The 20,903-nt window shown below is 37.6% G+C and overlaps 1 protein-coding gene across 3 annotated transcripts in view; it reads left to right on the forward strand.

Annotated features, from left to right (window-relative positions):
- The window catches only part of ccdc186 (coiled-coil domain-containing protein 186), a 28,030-nt gene extending 14,146 nt beyond the window's left edge, over positions 1-13,884 (forward strand). Inside the window, exons 12-17 of one of the 3 annotated variants that reach the window (XM_082152933.1) lie at positions 512-701; positions 2,522-2,602; positions 4,505-4,588; positions 5,161-5,380; positions 9,601-9,820; positions 11,790-13,884. In XM_082152933.1, coding sequence (XP_082009059.1) covers positions 512-701; positions 2,522-2,602; positions 4,505-4,588; positions 5,161-5,380; positions 9,601-9,820; positions 11,790-11,873 — 879 coding nt within the window. In that variant the 3' untranslated portion in view covers positions 11,874-13,884. Of the gene's footprint in view, positions 1-511; positions 702-2,521; positions 2,603-4,494; positions 4,589-5,160; positions 5,381-9,600; positions 9,821-11,789 lie in introns of those variants that run through there. The other 2 variants (XM_082152934.1, XM_082152935.1) reach the window with 2 other exon arrangements.
- The last annotated feature ends 7,019 nt before the right edge of the window (positions 13,885-20,903 follow it).

A 20,903-nucleotide genomic window follows, 5' to 3' on the forward strand; every position in this document is an offset into this window, starting at 1 on the left:
AAAGCATAAACCTTGAGCATTAAACTTGAACACAATTTTTAACTAAATGCAATATATTATAAACATGCAAATTTTTATATCTGAAGTGAAAACATTTCTAAACAACAATATTTAATTAAATACTTATTAGCTACACAAAAGGTGCTGTAAAAGGCTGCACAGGAACACTACTGAGTGATGAGACTAATTAAAGGATAATGATCTCGTATATTAAAATGAACCATTCTAATAAAACAAATCAGATTTCTCAACACTAGCAACTACGCTGCTTGCTTGTTGGAATAAATAGCTTGTTTGTTTGTTTGTTACTGGAAAACCTACACTATTATTGAAAATAGCCAGGATATTGTCACATTACTGCTACTTTTGGTTAGTTACATCCCAACACTGTGAAATAGTTTAATATAATAAGTGTATTGATTGGCCAGTTTAATTTGAGCAACTCCTTAAAAGACACACACAACTTTCAATAATTTCAGGTATTATTCAGTTTGTCTATGTTTTTTTTTAGACTGAAAGGTTGAAGAGAGAGGTGCAACAGAGGCAGGAGGAAGTGTTGGCGTTGCAGACGGAGAGAACGTCGCTGAAGACGGAGACATCACAACTAAAGACACGCGTAGAGGAATTACGAGACGAACTGGTTACTCAGAAGAGAAAACAGACGGCCAACATCAAAGACCTCACCAAGCAGCTCACGCAGGGTTAGCAGCTCAAATAATTTATGTCCTTTTTTATTTTTCATTTACATTTATTTTCAGGCATTGATTTATGTTTAGAGGCCAGAAATAGTGAGAAATGCAACAAGACCTCAAACAAGCTCAAAACAATCTTTTCATGGTCAATTAATAGTTTTCAGTCATGTGACTGCCACAGAGACTTGGAGGGCAAAATATTCATAGGCTGCACAGCACAGGTATTTCAATAACTAAAAATCACTATAACGCTCAATGTGAAAAGGACTTAAAGTGCCTTAATCTATCAAAATGGTATTAAAAGATCAATTTCACTACATACCTTATTGATGTTGCACACTATGTACAGGCAAGCAGATGAGCCCAGAATATGACCCCAATGCGCTATTTAGTTAAGCCTTTTCTTTATAATGTTTTTCTATGGAAAAACGCTTAATGGGAAACTTGATGCGCTGCGTTTATAATCTGGGTTCATCTGCTTGCATGTCATGAATTTTAGTTATTTGTACAGGTTAGTACAGTAACTGTCGGGCAATTGCCTTGGTTTGCCATCTAAGTGGGGATTCCTATAAGGATGTAAAGCATCAAACTGTTTTATTAACGCTTGCCACCAAAATGATCAAATTTCTTTATTGTACAAAAATCACCTTAAATAAAAAACAAACAAAAAAACTGTAATTTGTTAATATCAGAATGAACTACAACAATATGCTTAATTATTTAAATGCATGACCATTTAACACATAAACCAGTATTTAATGTAGTCTTGGTCTGTTGCATAGTTTTGTTTGTTTTTGAGGATGAGGACATGTCACACAAGGTCCAAGCTGGCATCTTCTTAATTTGGCTTGCTTGTGCAAGCAACTCTTGCCAAAATACCATAGAATTGGACACATGGCCTTTGACGTCAATATGGGAAGCATTCCCTTCCTTTTAAAAGCTTATTTATTTTTCTATCCTTAATATGCACCATTGTAAGTTTAGTTTTGTTTAGCATTGGGTTTTTTTCCCTTGCTGTCCATCCTATCAGAACAACCCCACAACGCATTTTTGGCCCCCTGGTTAAGAACCACTGATGCCAATGTTTTTAATACAAAATGAAAGACAAAAAAGTAACAAATCATAACACAATTCTGAAAAGAGGCTATATCGTTCCCCTCTCATATTGTTTTTCTCCTCTGTGTGTAGATGTCTTAACTAGAATTCGATTTGTTGTTTTAATAGGCTCTCAGTGAGTTACTTTTCTATGCTCCCAGGAGCCCACAGGCACTGTTAGTAATTATCAAGGCATATTGACGCTCTCGGTGGGGCAGACTGACGTTCATTGCAGACAGATTGAGTTTATGTATCTGTGCCTGCCTGTAGCCGCAGGAAAGGCTAGGTTAGGGCACAAGACTGTTTCATAGCATCTCTTCTTTGAGAGGAGAGACGAGGAGGGGAGGGCAAGGGAGAAGAACGTGCGCCTTGGGACTCTCTTTTAGTGTCGGAGGAGGCATACAGTATGTGACGGTATTTTTAAACAAATCTATTTTTTCCTTCTCCCATTTGGGTCCCCGTGATCTTCAAAAACTTTTTCAAGGTCTGCATGTTAAATGTGAAACTTAATTCTACATATTTGATGGACGCTACAGATGTGCCCAGTGGGTGGGAGTTTTATTGTTAGTCATAACCCCCCTCAGCAGGTGCAGGGCTAGAATGAGGCACTGAGCGATACAAGCACTCAGTCATCGGCTCATTACTGATACTGAGGTGTCAGTCTCTACCAGGAGTGTGTGTTCGTTACTGTAAGAGAATGAGAGAACTCATTGTGTGTTTGTGCCTTTGTGTAGCTCGTAAGAAGCTGGATCTGGTGGAGAACGGAGGATGCGATCGAGAGGGCAGCAGTATGGGCAGCCGCTCCAGTTCTTCAGGTACATCCATTTAACACTTCATTAGAGATGTTGAGAGCGACACACACTGTCATTTTTATCAGTTTTTTTCCTAAATGCCCTATTTTGGTAACAAAATACCTGTGGCCAATATATAATGCATTATAAAAGTATTCATAATGCCTTGTTCACCCTTGCTGAATTTTAGGCCTCTTGCTTATAGGGCTCTTTCTTAATTTCAATAGACTTTATCCACTATATATTTTCATAAATAGTTGTAAGCAGAGTAGGGCTGCCCCCTAATTGTCTACTAAACGTTAGTCAACCAAAATTGTATTAGTCGGTTAGTCGCAGAAAAAAAAGGAAGTGGCGAAGTCACTCAGTCCATGAGGGACAGATTGTTAACGCCTGGTCCTTGTGGTAATTACAGTATATCAGGCAGGAAATCCAAAGGTTCGCCTATCATCCATCAATCCAAATATGGCTTATCATTTGAAACATGTAAGTAGCAACTTTACATGGCTGCTCGCTCTTACGTTAACCTAGATAAATTTGTGCTATAATGTGCATATCCAAGTGTTTGTGCAGAGTGTGGAAGGAAGCTAAAGTATAGCACGCTTTACTGTATGACATGGAGGCGCCCGGCACGATCACTTAAATTTTTTCCTGACAACAGTGTTCCTACCAACTTAAAGTACTCTGTCATTTCTGGTCATACAATACATCTTTCGAAACTGTAAAGTGTCTACTTTTATTGGTGTAAACTCACAATAGCAAGAAAATGTTGTGCTTTTGTAAAATAAAGAAAACAAAGAGGATGCGCTTTCTGCCGTCTCGGTCTCCCTGAACTGCAGCACGTCACATAAATGAACATAAACTCAGCGTATAGGCTACTCGCACTGACTCAGAAAACACTAGTTTATTCATAAATAATTCAAATGTCTCCTTGCCTTTTTTGTCCCGACACATTCATAATTTGTCGGTGCTTTGCGGCAAGCTTTATTCGTACGCTTGAGCGCGGAATAGACATATTACGCCTATATTAAATACTCATTATTGTTTAGTATTCTCCTCAGTATATATTTAAGTAATTAAATTAATATAAACGTGCGATTAGTCGACTTATGGCTTAAATGAACGACTATAAGTCGACTAGATAAAGCCCTAAAGCAGAGTTATTATACATTATAATACCTATTCATGTCTGCACCTTTAAAGAGCATAATCCATTAAAATGCATAATCAACACATGAAATAGGGTCGGTCTTTTAACGTATTATATTCTTGAAAGAGCTAACTATAAATAGATATGTTATTATAAAGGTTCATGTATCCACCTTTTTCTGAACGCAAAAGTCTCGCCTGACTCGTACTGGAATGATGCTGTAAAATTAGCGTATTTTCCGAACTGATAATGTAATGTTAAACCTATGAAAAGGGTTTAAAAAGCACATGGCTCCACAGTGCCATCAATTTATAGTGTAGCAATGGCTGTCTTTTGTCAGCGCCTCACTCATCAAAGTTTAATGAGTGCGTAGATGACACGAAACTTTCCGATATTAACTGATGTCTGCACTGAAAACATGAGCGCTCATATCCTACATGCAGCTCCCAATCGGGATAAAGTTTGTGGGATTTTGTCCTAAAAATGAATAGAGCGCACATATCACCTCTTTGGGTTGTGTTTTAACCTAAGTGCCGCAAGCCTTGCTCGTTTTCTCTTGACATTTACCTGTATACGGACATTCTTTTCAGATTCGCTGGTGCTGAAAACACGCACTTCCCAATAATTTCTTATCGCTGTTATTTAGCAGCCAACATCCGCACAGCTTAACCCTACGAACAATTCATTTTTTTAGTAATGTTCAAAAAGTTTCTGTTTAGTTAATTCAGACCCTCTTTTTACCCCGTTTTGACAATGTGTTCCTATGGAGACCGGAACAGGACACCATCTAAACGGAAGTTTAGAATTCGGAAGAAAACGGAAGAATTCCTCATGGCAGCGCTCATCGTTTACTCAGGAAAAAGGTGGATATTAAAATAGAAAAGTATTGCTCAATATTGTTTTTACTGTATTTATGCTCAAATAAATGTAGCTTTGGTGAGCATAAGAGACTTTTCAAAAACAAAAAATATGTGTGTGTGTGTAATTTTTCTGGTTCAGTACAGATTAGGTCACTTCAACCTCATTTGACGAAAGAGAAGCCAAAAAGCTAAAATAACAGTACAGTAACACACTAACAGTGGATATGTGAAGTTTTATTCAATATTTTCTAAATAAATCATGTAAATGCTTTAACACAAAACTGATCTTCACATTTCTGCTTTTAAACCCTCTGGAATGCTGACCTGGTTTACTTTCCTGTAAGTGTGTTACTGTAACCTGCAATTTTTTCCTTTTTTTTTTTTAAAGACTGAGGAAGGAGTCAAAATGAATTTGAGGTGATCGACATTATCAGCAGCAGCATTTGCGGATAAAGCTTAACTTGTTTTGAACCCAGAGTATTCCTCTAATCTTAGTGCTAAGTTGTATAGTGTTGTATAGTGTGACCTTATAGTGAGACTGCTACTGCACAATGGTTTGAATCTCTCACTTTCAGGCTCTCTAAACGCACGGGGTAGCAGTATGGATGATCGCTCTCCGGAGAATCAGTCCGGTTCATCGGTGGTAGTGGTGGACAGCTTCCCCGAGGTGGACAAAGCTGTCCTGGTGGAGCGTATCGTGCGGCTGCAGAAAGCACATGCTCGTAAGAACGAAAAGATTGAATTCATGGAGGACCACATTAAACAACTGGTGGAGGAGATCAGGAAAAAGACAAAGTGAGTGAGAGTGAAAAAGACAGAGTGGAAGATGAAAGACAGTGGAGAAAAACTCCTTGGCTCCCAAAGTTTATTTTGACATTTACAAATGAGCCTGGAGCTGTCTAGTTTACATTGACATTCGTATACAAAGTTGTCAGGAAGGACACCAAAGAGAAGCCATGAGTTTAATAGAAAAACAATAATGTCGAAGATACAATGGCTCCAAAAAAAACATTTGGACACTTCAGCCACAATAAAAAATTTATGAATGTCTGATAAAATATCAAAACCACATGGTATTTATTTTAAATGAACATAGTGCAAATTTGTCCTCACAAAATTGACTGGAATAGCCAAACCTGTTTATTAGAGCACAAGTTTGGCCATGTTGTGTGTTTAATATCTAACACTGTGATATTCAGGCAGTTTTAAGTGTCCAAATATTTTTTGATGCCACTGTAGAATAGCTCTGAGCTTTTGGTGTAGAGAATTTATCACTGCCGCCCCTCCTTTCCGTCTGGTCGAATTTGGCTGGTCATTGTCCCTCTTTTGCATCCTCTCTTTCTCTTGTTTTTTCTGCCTATTTTTGTTTTGTTGGTTTTTTTCCTTTGTTTATTTGTCTACGGCTTCCTGACCTAGGCTTGTGTCTTGTACTTTCTGACTTTCATTGCGAAAGGGGATCTGGCAGACTTTCATCTTTTTCTTTCACACACACACTGAGCAAACCAATGTTTCTGACAGAGAGGTCTTGGCAGTGATATTTATAGCTGTCGGTTCTTGCGGGAGCGATGCGTCACCAAGGTTGCTAATGATGCCTGATACATATTCATACGCACCTCTATACATGAAGAATCAGGCTGCCGGTGCACATTTCCACCACAGAACAAAACAATCTTTTTGCAAAACAAAGTGAATGCGCTCGGAGAATGAGAGTGCTTTGTTTACGTGATCAGTCTTTGAATGAGATAAATAATTTAACATGCCGCAGAAGGATGCAAGTTGGGTTGCCACCCCCACCCTGGACCGAAATGCCATCTCTGTCCCTTTCCCATCACTTTTGAATAATGATATGCCTTGAATCGGTCCACCTGCACTAACCCACATTAATTAGTTCTCATCAAAGGCGCATCCCATTGAAGTCAGGCTTAATTTAGCGTCCTTAGCTGATCTTTAGCCATTATGTGCAGCTGAGCTTCCTCAACAAGTCCAAGTTTGCCAAGCGGTGGAGTGTTTCCCAGTGTTTATCGACTGTTGGCATTCGAGTGATTCTTTGACATACGAGAAGGTTAGATCAGGCCGGTATATCGTTCAAAGCTCAGTGGAAATTGATCATATCATAAAACCGCAATTGATTTAATAACGTCTCCTTGGTTTAACAGTGTGACTAGACCTAGCTGAGGATTACCATATTTATCAAAGGAGGGAAACATATGTATTCTCACTGTGCCACTCGTCAAGGGCGGTTAGAGGAAATCGCTCTGTTCTGGAATTGATACCAAGTGCCGTTGGACTTTCATGCGATTCATTTTTAGTTTGCATAAATTATTACTATATTTAGTTGTGCTTGCTACATTTCAACAAACCTCTAACCTTAAAGGAATAGTTCACTTCAAAATGAACATTCTGTCATCATTTACTCACCCTCAAGTTGTTTCAAACCTGTATGAATTTATTTCTTCTGCTGAACACAAAAGAAGATATTTTGAAGAATGTCGGTAACCAGACAGTTGATGGACCCCATTGACTTCCATAGTAGGAAAAAATATATACTATGGAAGTCAATGGGTACATCAACTGTTTGCTTACTGAAATTCTTTAAAATATCATCTTTTGTGTTCAGCAGAAGAAAGAATTTCATACAGGTTTGAAACAACTTGAGGGTGAGTAAATGATGACTGTATTTTCATTTTGAAGTGAACGATTCCTTTAAGGATTAAACTTTAGCATGAACGAATCAAATGGCTTGGTGTGGAGAGGTTTGCTATTACTTTTTTAGATATTTGTACAGCGGATGATGACATGTGTGGGGAAAAAACGATTGAATGTTCTGACTCTGAACCCCTCGGTGTGACGTGGCGTCCCAGCAGTGTCAAATTATCAGAATATCATTGGGGACATTGAAAATCATGGCAATATTGTCAGGTGAACCACCAGCATTGTGGCGGTGAGTTTTGCACAGGCAAGCTACACTTTCACTATCAGGATATTTAATAATGTAGTTCAAGATTTTTATGTATGAAATGCAATCTGACTGGAAAGGCTGGTAAATGATTTGGGTATTTTTGACCCATGTATCTTGATTGAAACGGGAATATTCTGTCTAGATTTATCTTTGATATGAGCTTTGATTTGATATGAGCTTTCATCTTTAGTCATGGTTCAGTTGTAGTGCTTAAAATTCACAATCCTCATAAAATAAACATAAAGATTCTCATTTTGTATTTTGATTCCTCGAATGAAGACGAACAGACTGCCAAAGCCTTACTCTTTATTTCGTCCTATGGCTTGTGTCTGTTTTTCTATACTCCTCTGGTGTTCCTGCTGTCTATCTTTTGCTCTTTCAGCATCTAGGCTGTGAGAATCAGGCCATGCTACTGCGCTTTAGCTAAAACTGTCATCTGTTTCAAACAAATGGTCTGCAAATCAAAATTCAGAATGGTCTCAGAGCTGTGGTGCAGCTGTTGTGCTGTTGTCCAGCCTGGGTCATGTCCCGATCCAATTCTTTCTCTCTTTCCCTCAAATTTACTGTCAGTTCTCCACTGTCTTGTATTATAAAAGCCAATAAAAGTCAGAATGGCAGTAAAGTGGATTACTTGCTACCGAACTGTGGTTGGATTGCCACTAGAAAAAAGGTTATAATGAATTGCAATGACGTGTCTGTATGTGCATGCAAAATGTTTAGCTTAGGGCAACTTTTTAATTTCCCTTTGTTTCGTTTTGTTAAATACTAACCTTATGGAGTTGGGGTCCATTTGGACCCCATATTAGTGAGAGGTAAGTTGTTTGTTTTTATTTGTTCTTTCTGTTGTGTGCGTCTATGTGTGTTTATCCTTTTTGTAGCATCAGCACATCACAGACACTTTGTTTTTCAAAGCATCTGTGAATTTTCCCTAGTTTCTTTCCTATCACTCTGATAAATAACTGCTTTGTAACATTTTGAGTTATCAGGGTAGAAAAAAAATCCCTGTTTTAAAAGTTGGTTTGATAGATGCCCTTGTGTGTTCATTTCAGATTCAGACAGTGAAATGAGAGTGAATTCATCAATTCAGAAAGCACTTATATATCTTTTTTTTTTTGCTCTCAGGCAGAGACCTTACATCGTCTAATGTCTTTGTCTCGAGCAGTGCTCTGAAGAAACCATTAGAATCGAATTCTGCCTTTATTTGGGCTGTGCGTCACTGCAGAGAAAATAGATTTTAAATAGTGGTCGTGGAAGAAAGAACTCTCTCGCAGAGACTGAAATATAAATGTACATCACAACATCATCCTTTAAATCTCTAAAACACTGAGTTTAAAGTTCTCTTGTTTTCTCGTGTCTCTTTCTGGGTCTCAGTACAAAATAAAACATAAGATTAAATTAATTTAGGATTGCAATTTGAAATGCTGTCATTTCTTTTCTGTACTCTGGTGTACTTTTATCTTTATCTCTCTGAACCTTGTTTTCATTCAGGTAACGTTACATGATGTCTACCCATGAAGGCCATACCGCTATTTTCAATTTAATTAAATTAAATTAATTGAGAACCAATCTTTTTTAGACTTTATTTCATGAAAAGCCTTTAACCAGAAAGCCTTTAAGCCTGACATCCAAATCAAGAAGTTTGTCCTTTATGTACTCTTAGTAGATGACCACTATATTCATTTACTAATTAAAAACGGCTTATGGATTTTTTTCCCCCAAAGAAGTACTCCTGCAAAAGTGACAAAGACATGAAAAGCTATTTCAAGGAAATGAGTGTCACATTAAATAAATCTTATGAGACAGACCGGCTGAGATTTAGCTGTGCAAAGCCTTCTAATCTGTGATTTGTGAAACACATTTATCATCCAGAGTGAAAGAGAGGGACAGAGAGAGACACTGATGATGTAGATATGGGTAATGGGGTCTTTTTCTCCTCTGTCCCCAGGTTCGTCACCTTTTACTTTCTCACTGAGGATAACTATGTGACAGTGGCCTTTATGGCTTGAGGTTTCATTGACACTTAAAATTGCTGTGAAAAACTTTGTGTTTCCTGCAGGATTATCCAAAGTTACGTGCTCAGAGAAGAGTCTGGAGCTCTGTCTTCAGAAGCCTCAGACATAAACAAAGCTCACTTGATCCGGAGGGGAGGCATCATGGCATCGCTGTACACCTCCCACCCAGCCGACAGCGGCCTCACTCTCGACCTCTCGCTGGAAATCAACCGCAAACTCCAGGCTGTGTTAGAGGACACACTGCTCAAAAACATCACTCTGAAGGTATGAGCCACCATCCACAGCAGTGACGGACACCCATGCCCCTTAAAGCCCCCATGAAATCAAAATGGGAGTTTTGTGGCTTGTCTGTTAAGGCCAATTCACACTGCACCGATAGGCACCAACCAATCATCAGAATACAGAATGTCACTTCTCAGACACTCTACTATCTGGCAAACGTTGATTGAACATTGAACGCTGAAAACAAGTGGCGACCAACGGCAACACTGACAGGGGTAACGCACTGATCCGACAAAACCCGACATGTCTGTTGCCGTTTGTTTGCATCTGTCAGTAAAATATCCAATATTGACCAATACCAATAGATCTTTAATATCGGCCAATAATTGATATGGCGCCAAAATATTGTGCATCCCTTTTAGCCCTTTTATGTGTCACACCCAAACCTCTTGTTTCAGTAGGAAGTATATCAACACCTATAAGAGAAAACTGCACTCATCAATAGGGCTGTGCTTGTAAACTTGACAACCACACCACCAGTAGCACCGGCGGTGGTATGCCGAAATACATTTTTGTGTATGTGAATGCTGTTTTACGTTAATAGTATGACACGAGTGAAGCATAAAGCTTTGTTTACAAAATAAATAATAGGTTAGCAAGTAAATGTTATATTGCAGCCATGGAAACATTTGTATTCATCCCAAATGAGAGGTATGAAAAAAAAAAATTAAGCTTTGTTTTGCGATCTGGTCACCCGATTATCAGCGAATTTAACATTATTCCATTAGTTATTCCACTGGACATGGAATCTCTTGTTTCTTTTTCCAAATCTTCACTCCCGTCTCACCCCTTTTTGCAGGGGATTATAAACGTTTATTTTGGTTCACTTTTAATAAGGCCTATTATATTTGCATTCTTTACTGTGGTAAAGTAAAAAAAAACTAAGACAGATACCTTTTTGTTTGCACGTCAAATTTAACAGTTTGTGCTTGTTATTAGACTTGGTAAGGCGCATCAAGTTTATTTGTATAGCTCACTTCACACATGCTGGGGATATTAGCTTCGCTTTCATTGGCAGCGCAAAATCAAACATAGCCTAAATGTCTTGACACTGTGGAAGATAAAATGTGCTCTTCAGACCTGTTACAACAAGTGTCAGTTGCTTTGGAACATCAGGAGAAAACATGAAAATATTAAAAAGAGAATGACTGTCTCTTTCCTGCTCATCCCTCTCAAGGCGCAGTGTTTTTAAAAGATATTTAACTTTCTTATATTATTTAGTTTAGGCTACCATTATTTACTGATATTTCTTTTAATGTTTTACAGGCTAATAGCGTGTTGTAAAAAACTGCCACCATCACAGCCCTTATCAAGCGATTTCATGGGGTCTCTATGCGTTTTAAACCCAACTTTTCACAGATTGCATTTGTTTTTGCAATTGCAATAGTGTGACCATATATAGCCAAACTAGGTGTTGGTATATTGATGTTAGTGTTGAGTTCCACAATGACATCCGCTGATGTAATTACAATTTTTAAACTAAGCTTCTGCGTAACTGGATTCCTAGTGATGGCTATCAGAAGAAAAGCAAATTTGGTGGTGATGGATGAATGTTGAGTAAGTGGGCAAATTTCCATGCTGACAGTGACCAGTTTCTCAGTTATAGAGCCACATCCAGGTCACAACAGGGACAGCATCTGTCCTCTACGAGGGAGCACATAAGCTGGGAGATCAGAGAAATTAATAAAGTATGTTTTGAGGACAGGGCACAAGGGGAACGCAGAGCTCCATTCAAGGCACAATGGCAGGATTACAGTCTTATCGGGAGATGAGCAGGAAATCAGAGAGTTTCGAAGCAAAACAGCCTGGAATTGCCTAATTATCCAAGCTTACAGGCTCGCTTCTCTCAGATGTGCCTCTTTTTGCTCAGCTTGTATATGAATAAACTGAATGGCAATGTAAATAATAGCAGTAGTCCTCACAGCAGTCTGATTTGTTTCTCTCTCTACAGGAAAATCTCCAGACGCTGGGTTCGGAGATCGAACGACTAATCAAACAGCAAAGGGTGCCGGATGATACAGCCGGAAGGAAGTGAAGTCAGCTGAGGGGAAGGCTGTCACAGTAAACAGCACACGCTGTTCAACTGAGGCCGTTACAAAACGCTTGAGATCAAAACATTTCTCATTTCATCAGACAAGTTCAGTCTGATACATACACTGGAAGCACAGTTTGCGATGAGGACTGAACTGCGCCAGAGATACTCATGTGACAAATGAATGAAACGCACAGATTTCCAAGAGTCTGTGCTCACTTTTCTTCACATCGTGCCCAAAATCCAACTTTCCTCTCTTCACCGTCCTCTGTGATGTAGCCGGCTCACCTGTGCCTTGATGAGTCAAGTTCATCAGGTTCAGAGCAGAATTGCAGTCCTATCCAACGACCTGGTTTGTGAAGTTGGGTAGATGAATGACTATTCTCATAAATGTGACCCCACGCTCTTTTTGAAGAACAAAATGCGCTGGACTAATGGAGACCTGCGGATTCTGCAGCTCTTTAGAGGCTTTCAGAGGCTTTTCCTCTATTCACGACTCCGCAGGTTAATGGCTGCTCCTCCTCGCTCTCATTTCCCCCTCATGCAAACGTGCCAATTAATGAATGTATTATGTAATGAAAAGGACCCTTGTGTGTAATCCCACACGTTCTGACCCAAGAGAGTGGGCAACATTCCCCGTTCGCGCTGCTGCTAGGTTACCCGGATAGCATTATCTCTCACAAAGCACTTAGGCGAGAAGGGCCATGCCAAAAAGTACAGCTCTTGCTCTGTCTCATTATGAAGTTTAAAACAATAGTCAGAATAATCATCTTAGAAATTTTGATTCATCTTGGGGTAGTCTTAAGGGAGCTTGCATTTTTACTATCAGTTTGTTTTATATGGATTAAGTTATAATTAAATATTGTTATTTTTCCTCGCATCTTCTTTTCCCCCTTCTACCTCTGCTTGTATGGTTTCTGTAGAAACAAGCTTGTAACTATTTTATGTTCCATCTTTTTTTTTCTTTCTCTTCTTTGTATGATGTTGCAAAGCTGCTTTTGAAAAGCCGGTTGCTCCCCAAAGAGACGTAGAGTAACATCCCCATGAAATGAAAGAGACATTGTAAATATTAAGGGCAAAAGTGCAATTTTAACCCCCCTTTTTGTTTGTTTGACTGAGCTGTAATTGCCCTGGCGAGCGTCCCATCTAAGACTCCTGCAAAATATCCCCTGTTAGCATCCAATTCCGTGATGATGTAACCATATGGCACGCAACATCGTGCAGAGCTGAATCCATTCCAAACCATGACTTGCGACTGCCTGAGGCTTCGCTGTTCTGCTTCTGACTCCGTCCCTTCTTTCAGGGGTGCATGATGAGGAATTGCACCATCGGATGCAGCTGATGGATTTTTCACTTCCACCTTTAGAGCTTGTGAAAGACAGACATGCATTGATTGGCAGATCTCAGCCAGTTTACCAACCATTTTAGTGCCATTCTCACTGGGTTTTCTCCCGCTTGAGTCGCTATTGAAAGTAAAATCATGCCATACACTGTGATAAAGGGTTTATAATAACATGACACTGCAATATAAGCTTGTCAAGGTCATATCAGCTGTTCCAACTTGAGAGCCTGTATTGTAGCTTTCAGTTCTCCCAAATCCCAAACACATTGCACACGTTCCAGAAAAAGCAGGATGAAGGAAATTATGCAATGCTAACAGAAAAATAAGCATTTACACACAGCCCTTAATGGCGAAATGAAGACTCACTAATCTTGATAATTTATCAGTGTACTTTACATTCATAATTTATTTAATGTCTCAAAATAGAAGAAAGATCTCTTGAAGTATGTATGTTTGTGAATGGTGAATTGAAACTGATGAGAAAAAGAAAAAAATTACGTGTTGATTCTGTTTATGGTCTGTAACCTGTGCTCTGCTTGATTGTATAGTGAGTGAAACTGTGATTATAAACTTGTAGATATATTGTACAATGGTCCAATGTTTTTAAACTTCTGGAGTCTTCTGTATATATGGCGTTTAAAGGGGATTAAAATGAAAAGATTATAATCACAAGTCATTAATTTCTATCAATCTATTTTCTATCCTGTGTGTGTGTATATATATATATTTCTCACACACACACACGTGTGTGTATATATATATATATATATATATATATATATATATATATATATATATATATACACAAATGTGTATTCTCTCTCTCTCTCTCTCTCTCTCTCTTTATATATATATATATATATATATATATACACACACAAATTTGCATACAGTATATATGTATTTTTAATAAATTATATAGTTTATAGTTTTTTTTATTTATTTTAGATTTCTTTTCCTAAAAGTTATGTTTTTTTTTTATTGCATATCAACATTGAAACATTGAGTTTTTTTCCTCCTCCCTATAATAAGCCTATTTATTTTTGCCACCGTAACTATTCAAGATGAAATGGTTAGTTGTGTTTTATTACTCCATTTAATCTGGCATTTTCCCTGCTGTCTGCAGCCCTATCAGAGTTTCTGCCCCTTTTTACTGACTTACAAGGTGACTTATGGGTCACTGGTCTCTCATTTGGTGCGTGAGAGTGCACAATAAACCACGTGTCCCCCCTGCATTGCCTTAAGTAACATTATGTAACCGTAGCAGGTGATGTCCAAAACCAAAAGTTTCTGTGTACTGGGGCCTTGCCTTATTGATCCTCTTTCCCACACGGACACATCAACAACACAGAGTGCTGATATATTAAAGGTCAACATAAAGGAAAGCTCTTAGAATTGTATTACAAGTAATAATAATAATAGTAAACTACTTATTCGAATGCACTTGGCATCTCCCACAGAAACTGATATTTTTAGGCAAACTGTCACAGGACATTCAGTGCTGGAAACACACTTTTGAAAAGTAATTTAGGTGGTGCATTTCCTGTTAGCTTCGGCCTGAACTAATAATAGACATATTTACAGAAATGGCTGAATGTGTTTATTAAACAGAAGCTCTGTGAAATATGAAACGACAAAAGTTTTTGCACTCTGAAGAACCATCCTACATGTTTTCTACAACTTTCAAAACTGTTAAAACACAACATATCTTTCCTTTTTTTAATTTTTTTTTTATAACGGACACTTTAAAATTCATCTCACCTGTGTGGCATTTCAGAGTCTGCTGAATGTGACGAGAGATGGCAGGTTGAAACATCCTGTACATGGCAAAGAGCCATTGCGTAAACTCCGCTCAGCACTTATTTTTAGCACTTCAAGATAACGTGCTCCGACACTCACATCAGCCTTGTAGACCTCCAGAGAATTCATAAGCCTCAGTCAATGCTTTTGACTAACTGGGAGGTCTTGTCGTGAGTAACAGGAGGAATGTGAGATTGTCTAGCCACATGTATTGCAAATATATCTCTATGATATAATTAGATTCAAATTCTTATTTTTTTCCAGCATTGAATGAACTAGTTAAAGAAAAAAAAGATCTTTATCTTTTTGAAGATAAAAATCACAACACAGGAAAATAGTACTTGTCCAACTTAACACATCATGTTTCACAATGACTAATTCAGAGGCATTGTTCATTTTTTACTCATTTCTTAGTTTTTGTCTTTTGCTGAAACTGTCTTTTTAATGTACTAAATATTTCTTCATGTCACGCCATTTTGAAATGCATCTAATTTTAGTCAACAAAAACAACAACAAAATTTTTGTTAAAAAAGTACATTTCAAACATTTTATATATTACAGTTATTCTAAATCGGTTTTTTTCTCAAAACAATGTTCATATTTCTGAACAGTTAGTTTGTTGCTCACATCAGATTTGAATTTCTTATAAGCAAGTTGCATGTTTTTGGCACGTGTGTCAAATAGAATGTACAATTGTCTACAATTTGCACAACACCTAAATGCACATGGCTTGTAGATCAAAACTGATGAGTTACTTCTCAGTGAAATTGTCAAACTCTTCGCAACTTCTAAACATTCTTTCATATGTGATCCTTTACATGCAAAATTATCCATTCAAAATCTGTTGGACATGCTTATATTCCATAAATACCAATGACATTGAATGTTTTAATGTCTGCTATTTGTCAAATGGCCTGCCATTGTAATGAAATATGAATCACAATCTTACCAGTCAAGTTTGGAAGTATATGGAGTTTGCCCAGCACAATCACTACCATGTTTGAACATGGATGAACATCTAAATCCCTAAGCAGCAACATCTGTTTATTTTTGAAGAAATGTGTTACATGTAAACTGAAAATTCACAGTTGCTTGTTGAATATAAGAATGTGTAAAAATAAACAAGCAACCGGGAATGTTAAGTTTACAACACATTTTACAAAAATAAATGTGCATTTTTTTTTTCCTACTGTTGAAATCTGTAGGCCTATCTAAAAAGCTCAGTGTGATATGTAAAAGCATTCAGCAAGACAGAACTGACATTCTTGTATATTATAGAAAGCAGTCAGTCAACAAAAAAAGTAGGGAAAAGTTAACAAATATTTCCATGGTGAAAAAAAAAACCCATCTAAACATCTTGACAAATGTGGCTCACACGATGACAAAAACATTTTTTATTTTGGTGGCATTTGCCAATTTACTGACACAATATGTTTTGAAGCATGAATTCAATGTTTTGGGTGTTACTACATTTTGCAGACATGCAAGAGAGTTCTGATGTTCCAGCAAACAGTTGTGACAATTAAACTTATAGTTTAGAGAATGTTAAAGGGACTCTGTGTAGGAATTTCTCCCATCTAGTGGTGAAATTGTATTTTGCATTCAAATGAATAATGCCCTCCAGCGCCTCACTTTTTCAAATGCGCGTTGCATCTACGGTAGCTGGTATGTACCAAAAAGCTATGACAGGATGTCTTATAATAGCACTTCGAGTTTTTCTTGGTGAAACTGAAACTTGAAACAACGAAAAAAAGATTGTTAGTTATCAATTACTGACTGTGAAAAAGTTAACTATGGTAATTACTAGTAATGCCTTCTTTACTCGTTATATTTTTTGAAGTACGTGCATTGTTAGATATCATCATCATCAGAGCCTTCTCTATCGTTACTTTACTCAATAGCTGCTATTCATCAAAGAGTCTGTTTAACTTTTAACTATAAATGTTCTACTGTCTATATAACATAGCTGCCAACTTTTGAGTTTTGCTTGGAGTGAGATTTATGGAGGAGCGGGGGGTGGGGGGGATATCTACACAAGATAGGCATTAATTTTTCTCAAGAAAAAAACAACTCACCTAATGCTGTAAACATACAGAAAGATACATAATGCGTTTTTTTATTATTATAATAACTTTATTTAATGATATAAATACAAATATAATATATATGTAATATAGTACACATATTTAGCAAAATACTCTTTATAGCTCTTTTTTTCTAGCCAACTAACTGCTAGCCTTTATTATGGTCATTAAATGGCTTTCCTGAGGTAAATGTTGTGACATACATAATTGTTCTCCAGCTGTTTACCATTTGTTTGATTGATTGGTCGATATAATGTATGAGGAATATACATTTCGGTAAGTTGTACTGTATCTTTCAACATTGTTCATTTGTGTTTATTTACTAGCTAGAGATGATCGGTTCACGTGCCGCTAGGGATCCGTCGTGACTCGCGTCACATTTACAAGCGCCAAAAACAGTATATATTGTTTGAATTTCGTAATAAAAGTGACAGAATCTGAGAGCTGAGATTTTTTTATATCATAAGTAACCTGCTCTGTCTATTCTGTCAGTCTCCATGTCCTCTTTGCTTCGCGATAAAGTACACAACCAAGCAATGAAAAAAAAGCTTGTAATTAAGGCCGTAACATTGACTTACCTGTCGAGAAGAAAGCAGGAAACTTCAGCGTCTCTTTTGAAAGCTTTCTCCTGCATTAGCTATCCCGACATTAACCCTTGTTTTTGTAATCTCCGGTCACGTTTCCTTTTACGGTCTATTTTGAACTTTTTCGACGACGAGGACTCCTTATCCTGTGACTCAGCATATGTATGAATGAACGGTGTATAAATAACCATACAGTGCAGCCTTTTAAACTTGCCGGTGCAGTGACAAGCACCTCTCACTGCTCTGCTCCTCCGCTTCTGCTGGCTTCAGTCACGTGACGCTGGTTCTGAACGAAAACGCGTTGTGGAAACGCGTTGGCCTAGTACTTTTTGTCCCTCTCTGCTATTATAGTTTTTCAAGATGGCGGAACTACATGGAAGCCTCCGTGGACTTACCCGTCCCATGTATATAAAGATAATAAATTCTTCGTTTACGAGGATTAGTCTGATCATTGGCATAGGTATTTGTACACCATTGAGGGCATATTTATGAATAAAAATATTGATTTTAGATAATAAAATACCTAAAAAGCTACACATAGTCCCTTTAAGACTGTTTCGAAAAATGTGCCTAAGTGATTGAGAAAAACTGTAATTTAACCATATCAACGTTTAACAAAAACGACTCCTGAAATAATATTTTAATGATTAAACTACCATTGTTATATAATTGTTATTATTATAGCTGTAATTATTTTTTACGTGTTCAATGCGTTGTTACTAAAAGAGCATAGTTCTCTCTTAGTTCTCAGTACTTTTCCACTGGTTTTGGATTATTGCAGAAAATAAGGTCTGTGTCCAACAAAAGCACTTTTTTGTCCATCATGATAATCTTAACAAATGAACACAGCTTTTATCAATTTTAATAAATAAATTAATCTGCATAACTTAAATAAAACCGGCAGAACTCAAAAGCTCATCGAAGGCTATGAACAAAATACACCGCGGTCCGACACCATCAGCTTGCGTACCAGCAAACACAGAACGTTTGCACAACGTTTTATCAACATGGCCAAAAGGTTGCTATAAATACGTTGTGTGGTGAAGGTTGTTACAGCGTTGTCACAATGTTGACATTAAACCACCGTTAAGGGCCACTGCTAAAGGTTGTGCCAACGGTGTCTTGACAACCACTGGACTAACAGTGTTACATATGTACTCGTCACTGCCCTCAAGCGCGAAAATCTGCCTTTTAAATTTCAACCGTTGGGTTAATTGTGTTGTCTCGTTCTTCATCGATCAAGGATACGTGAGTATTGCGTTTTATTTACCTCAGCTAAATAAGATACTTAATTATTCAAACACAACCTACAACTTCATTTTCTAATGTGACTAATGTAGCCTCGCTTGCACTGTTATCTAACATATGACTAATTAAAAATTAACCCCAAAACATAAAATGCTAAATGGGGGATATCTATAGGCCTATCTAGCATAAAAACGAAAAATTGTCAGAACGTCATCTCTCATTTGATGAATGTCGCGCAACAACGTTGGTACGTTGTTACAATGTTGCGAGCGTTGCCATAGAAGAAATGCAATGTGCCACAACGTAAATGTGTTTGCTGGGGTGTGTTGTGTTATAATAATTTGCATGAACACTTGTTGTTACTGTTCATTCTAGCATTTAATAAAAAAAAAATAATAATTTGCATGGCCACGATTATAAACACATCGAAGCTGTGAAAGCAGACAAGGGAGTAGCTAGATGAGTTTTCCTGTTCGACTGATGACGTTCGATGACATCTGTAGTCCCATTTAGCCACTTGCAAACAACTGCCTTTTACAAGACAAGTAAAAGCTTTAAAAAAAAATCACAAGAGCGTATTTCTGATGTATTTTATATCATAGAAGAAAACGGGAGAATATCTTGAGTTTGTGTTTACCACAGACCTTTTTTCAAGCATTTAACCAAAAACCCATTGACTTCAGGACGATGGAAACGGAAGTGCTAAAATGCTAACTCGTTTCTGGGTTTTTGCCTACAAAAACACCACTCTAGGTGCGTTCAGTACGAGATTTCATCATGTAAAGCATTCACGTACTCCTCGTAGAGCTAGTAATTATAATTTGTAAGATGGGAATTTTCTGAGATTTCCTACTTGTACCACGTGACCGCTGAACCACTTGACCATTGCAGATTCATTTAGGCATGCATTATCATTTAGAAAATTAAAAGTAATTTTCAACTTTTTTATAATTTATACAAGATTCAACTCATTGTTCTAGTCAGTTTAATGTAATTTAAGTTGAAATTACTTAAACATCCAAGTTGATTGTACTTAAAAATTTAAGGCAGCTACTTTTTTTTACAGTGGCAGTTTACGGTGTTCGCTTTTCAGTTCGTGCAGCTAAAACGGGCTATTCCTGATGAATGGAATATTTTTAATCAGTTTTTTTTATTTTTAGATTTTTCTTGCGGCTTTATTTTTCTCTTCAACTTTAGTCTATGTTTTAAGTGAAATCGTTTAATTGCTGTCATGATGTAAAAAAATTTCTGCTAACAAACACTTCCATCAGTAATTTAGCTAACGAGTTTAACACTGTTTAGTGTGCTAAATCTCACTTTCCTGTAGCTCAAACAGTAGAGCGTTGGTGCTTGCAACACCAAGGTCATGGGTTTGATTCCCAGGGAAAGCTAGGATTGATAAGAACTTTGAAATGCATTGTAAGTCGCTTTGGATAAAAGCATCTGCCAAGTGTTAATGTTAATCTTGTCCCATTAACAAGATTATTATAACTTTTATCATGCACACCCTCAAAAGTTCAGTAGGCCTATGTGTGAGCGTGGATATAATGGTCCAAAAGCGCCCTTCAGAAAAGCCGTTGAATGGAAACTACAACACTGGAATGTATGGAAGGCAGCCAGGCATGCACAGGTATATATAAGTAGATGCCGTTCTCTCAACACCTCATAAGCCAGTAACGTATTACAATTAACAGTGTGAGCTGTTGGCCAACGTGTGAGGGAAAAACATGAGAGCGTTTTATCTCCACGATGTGCTAATGGCAGCCATTGGCTGACATAAAACAACGTGTTCAAAGATTGTTGCCGCTCCAGACCAAGTGGCCCTTACTTGAACTAAAGATGTGTAATGGCAGTCAAAGCTCAGAAAACTTTTTGAACGTGCCCCCCAGCTGCTATTAATAGACACTTAACGTTTTTGAAGTAAGCAAATGTACCATTCACAGACCACAGTGAGCTAATCTTTTCTACTTAGGGT

The sequence above is a fragment of the Leuciscus leuciscus genome, assembly GCF_965113295.1.
Source record: "Leuciscus leuciscus genome assembly, chromosome: 21".
Taxonomy (NCBI): domain Eukaryota; kingdom Metazoa; phylum Chordata; class Actinopteri; order Cypriniformes; family Leuciscidae; genus Leuciscus; species Leuciscus leuciscus.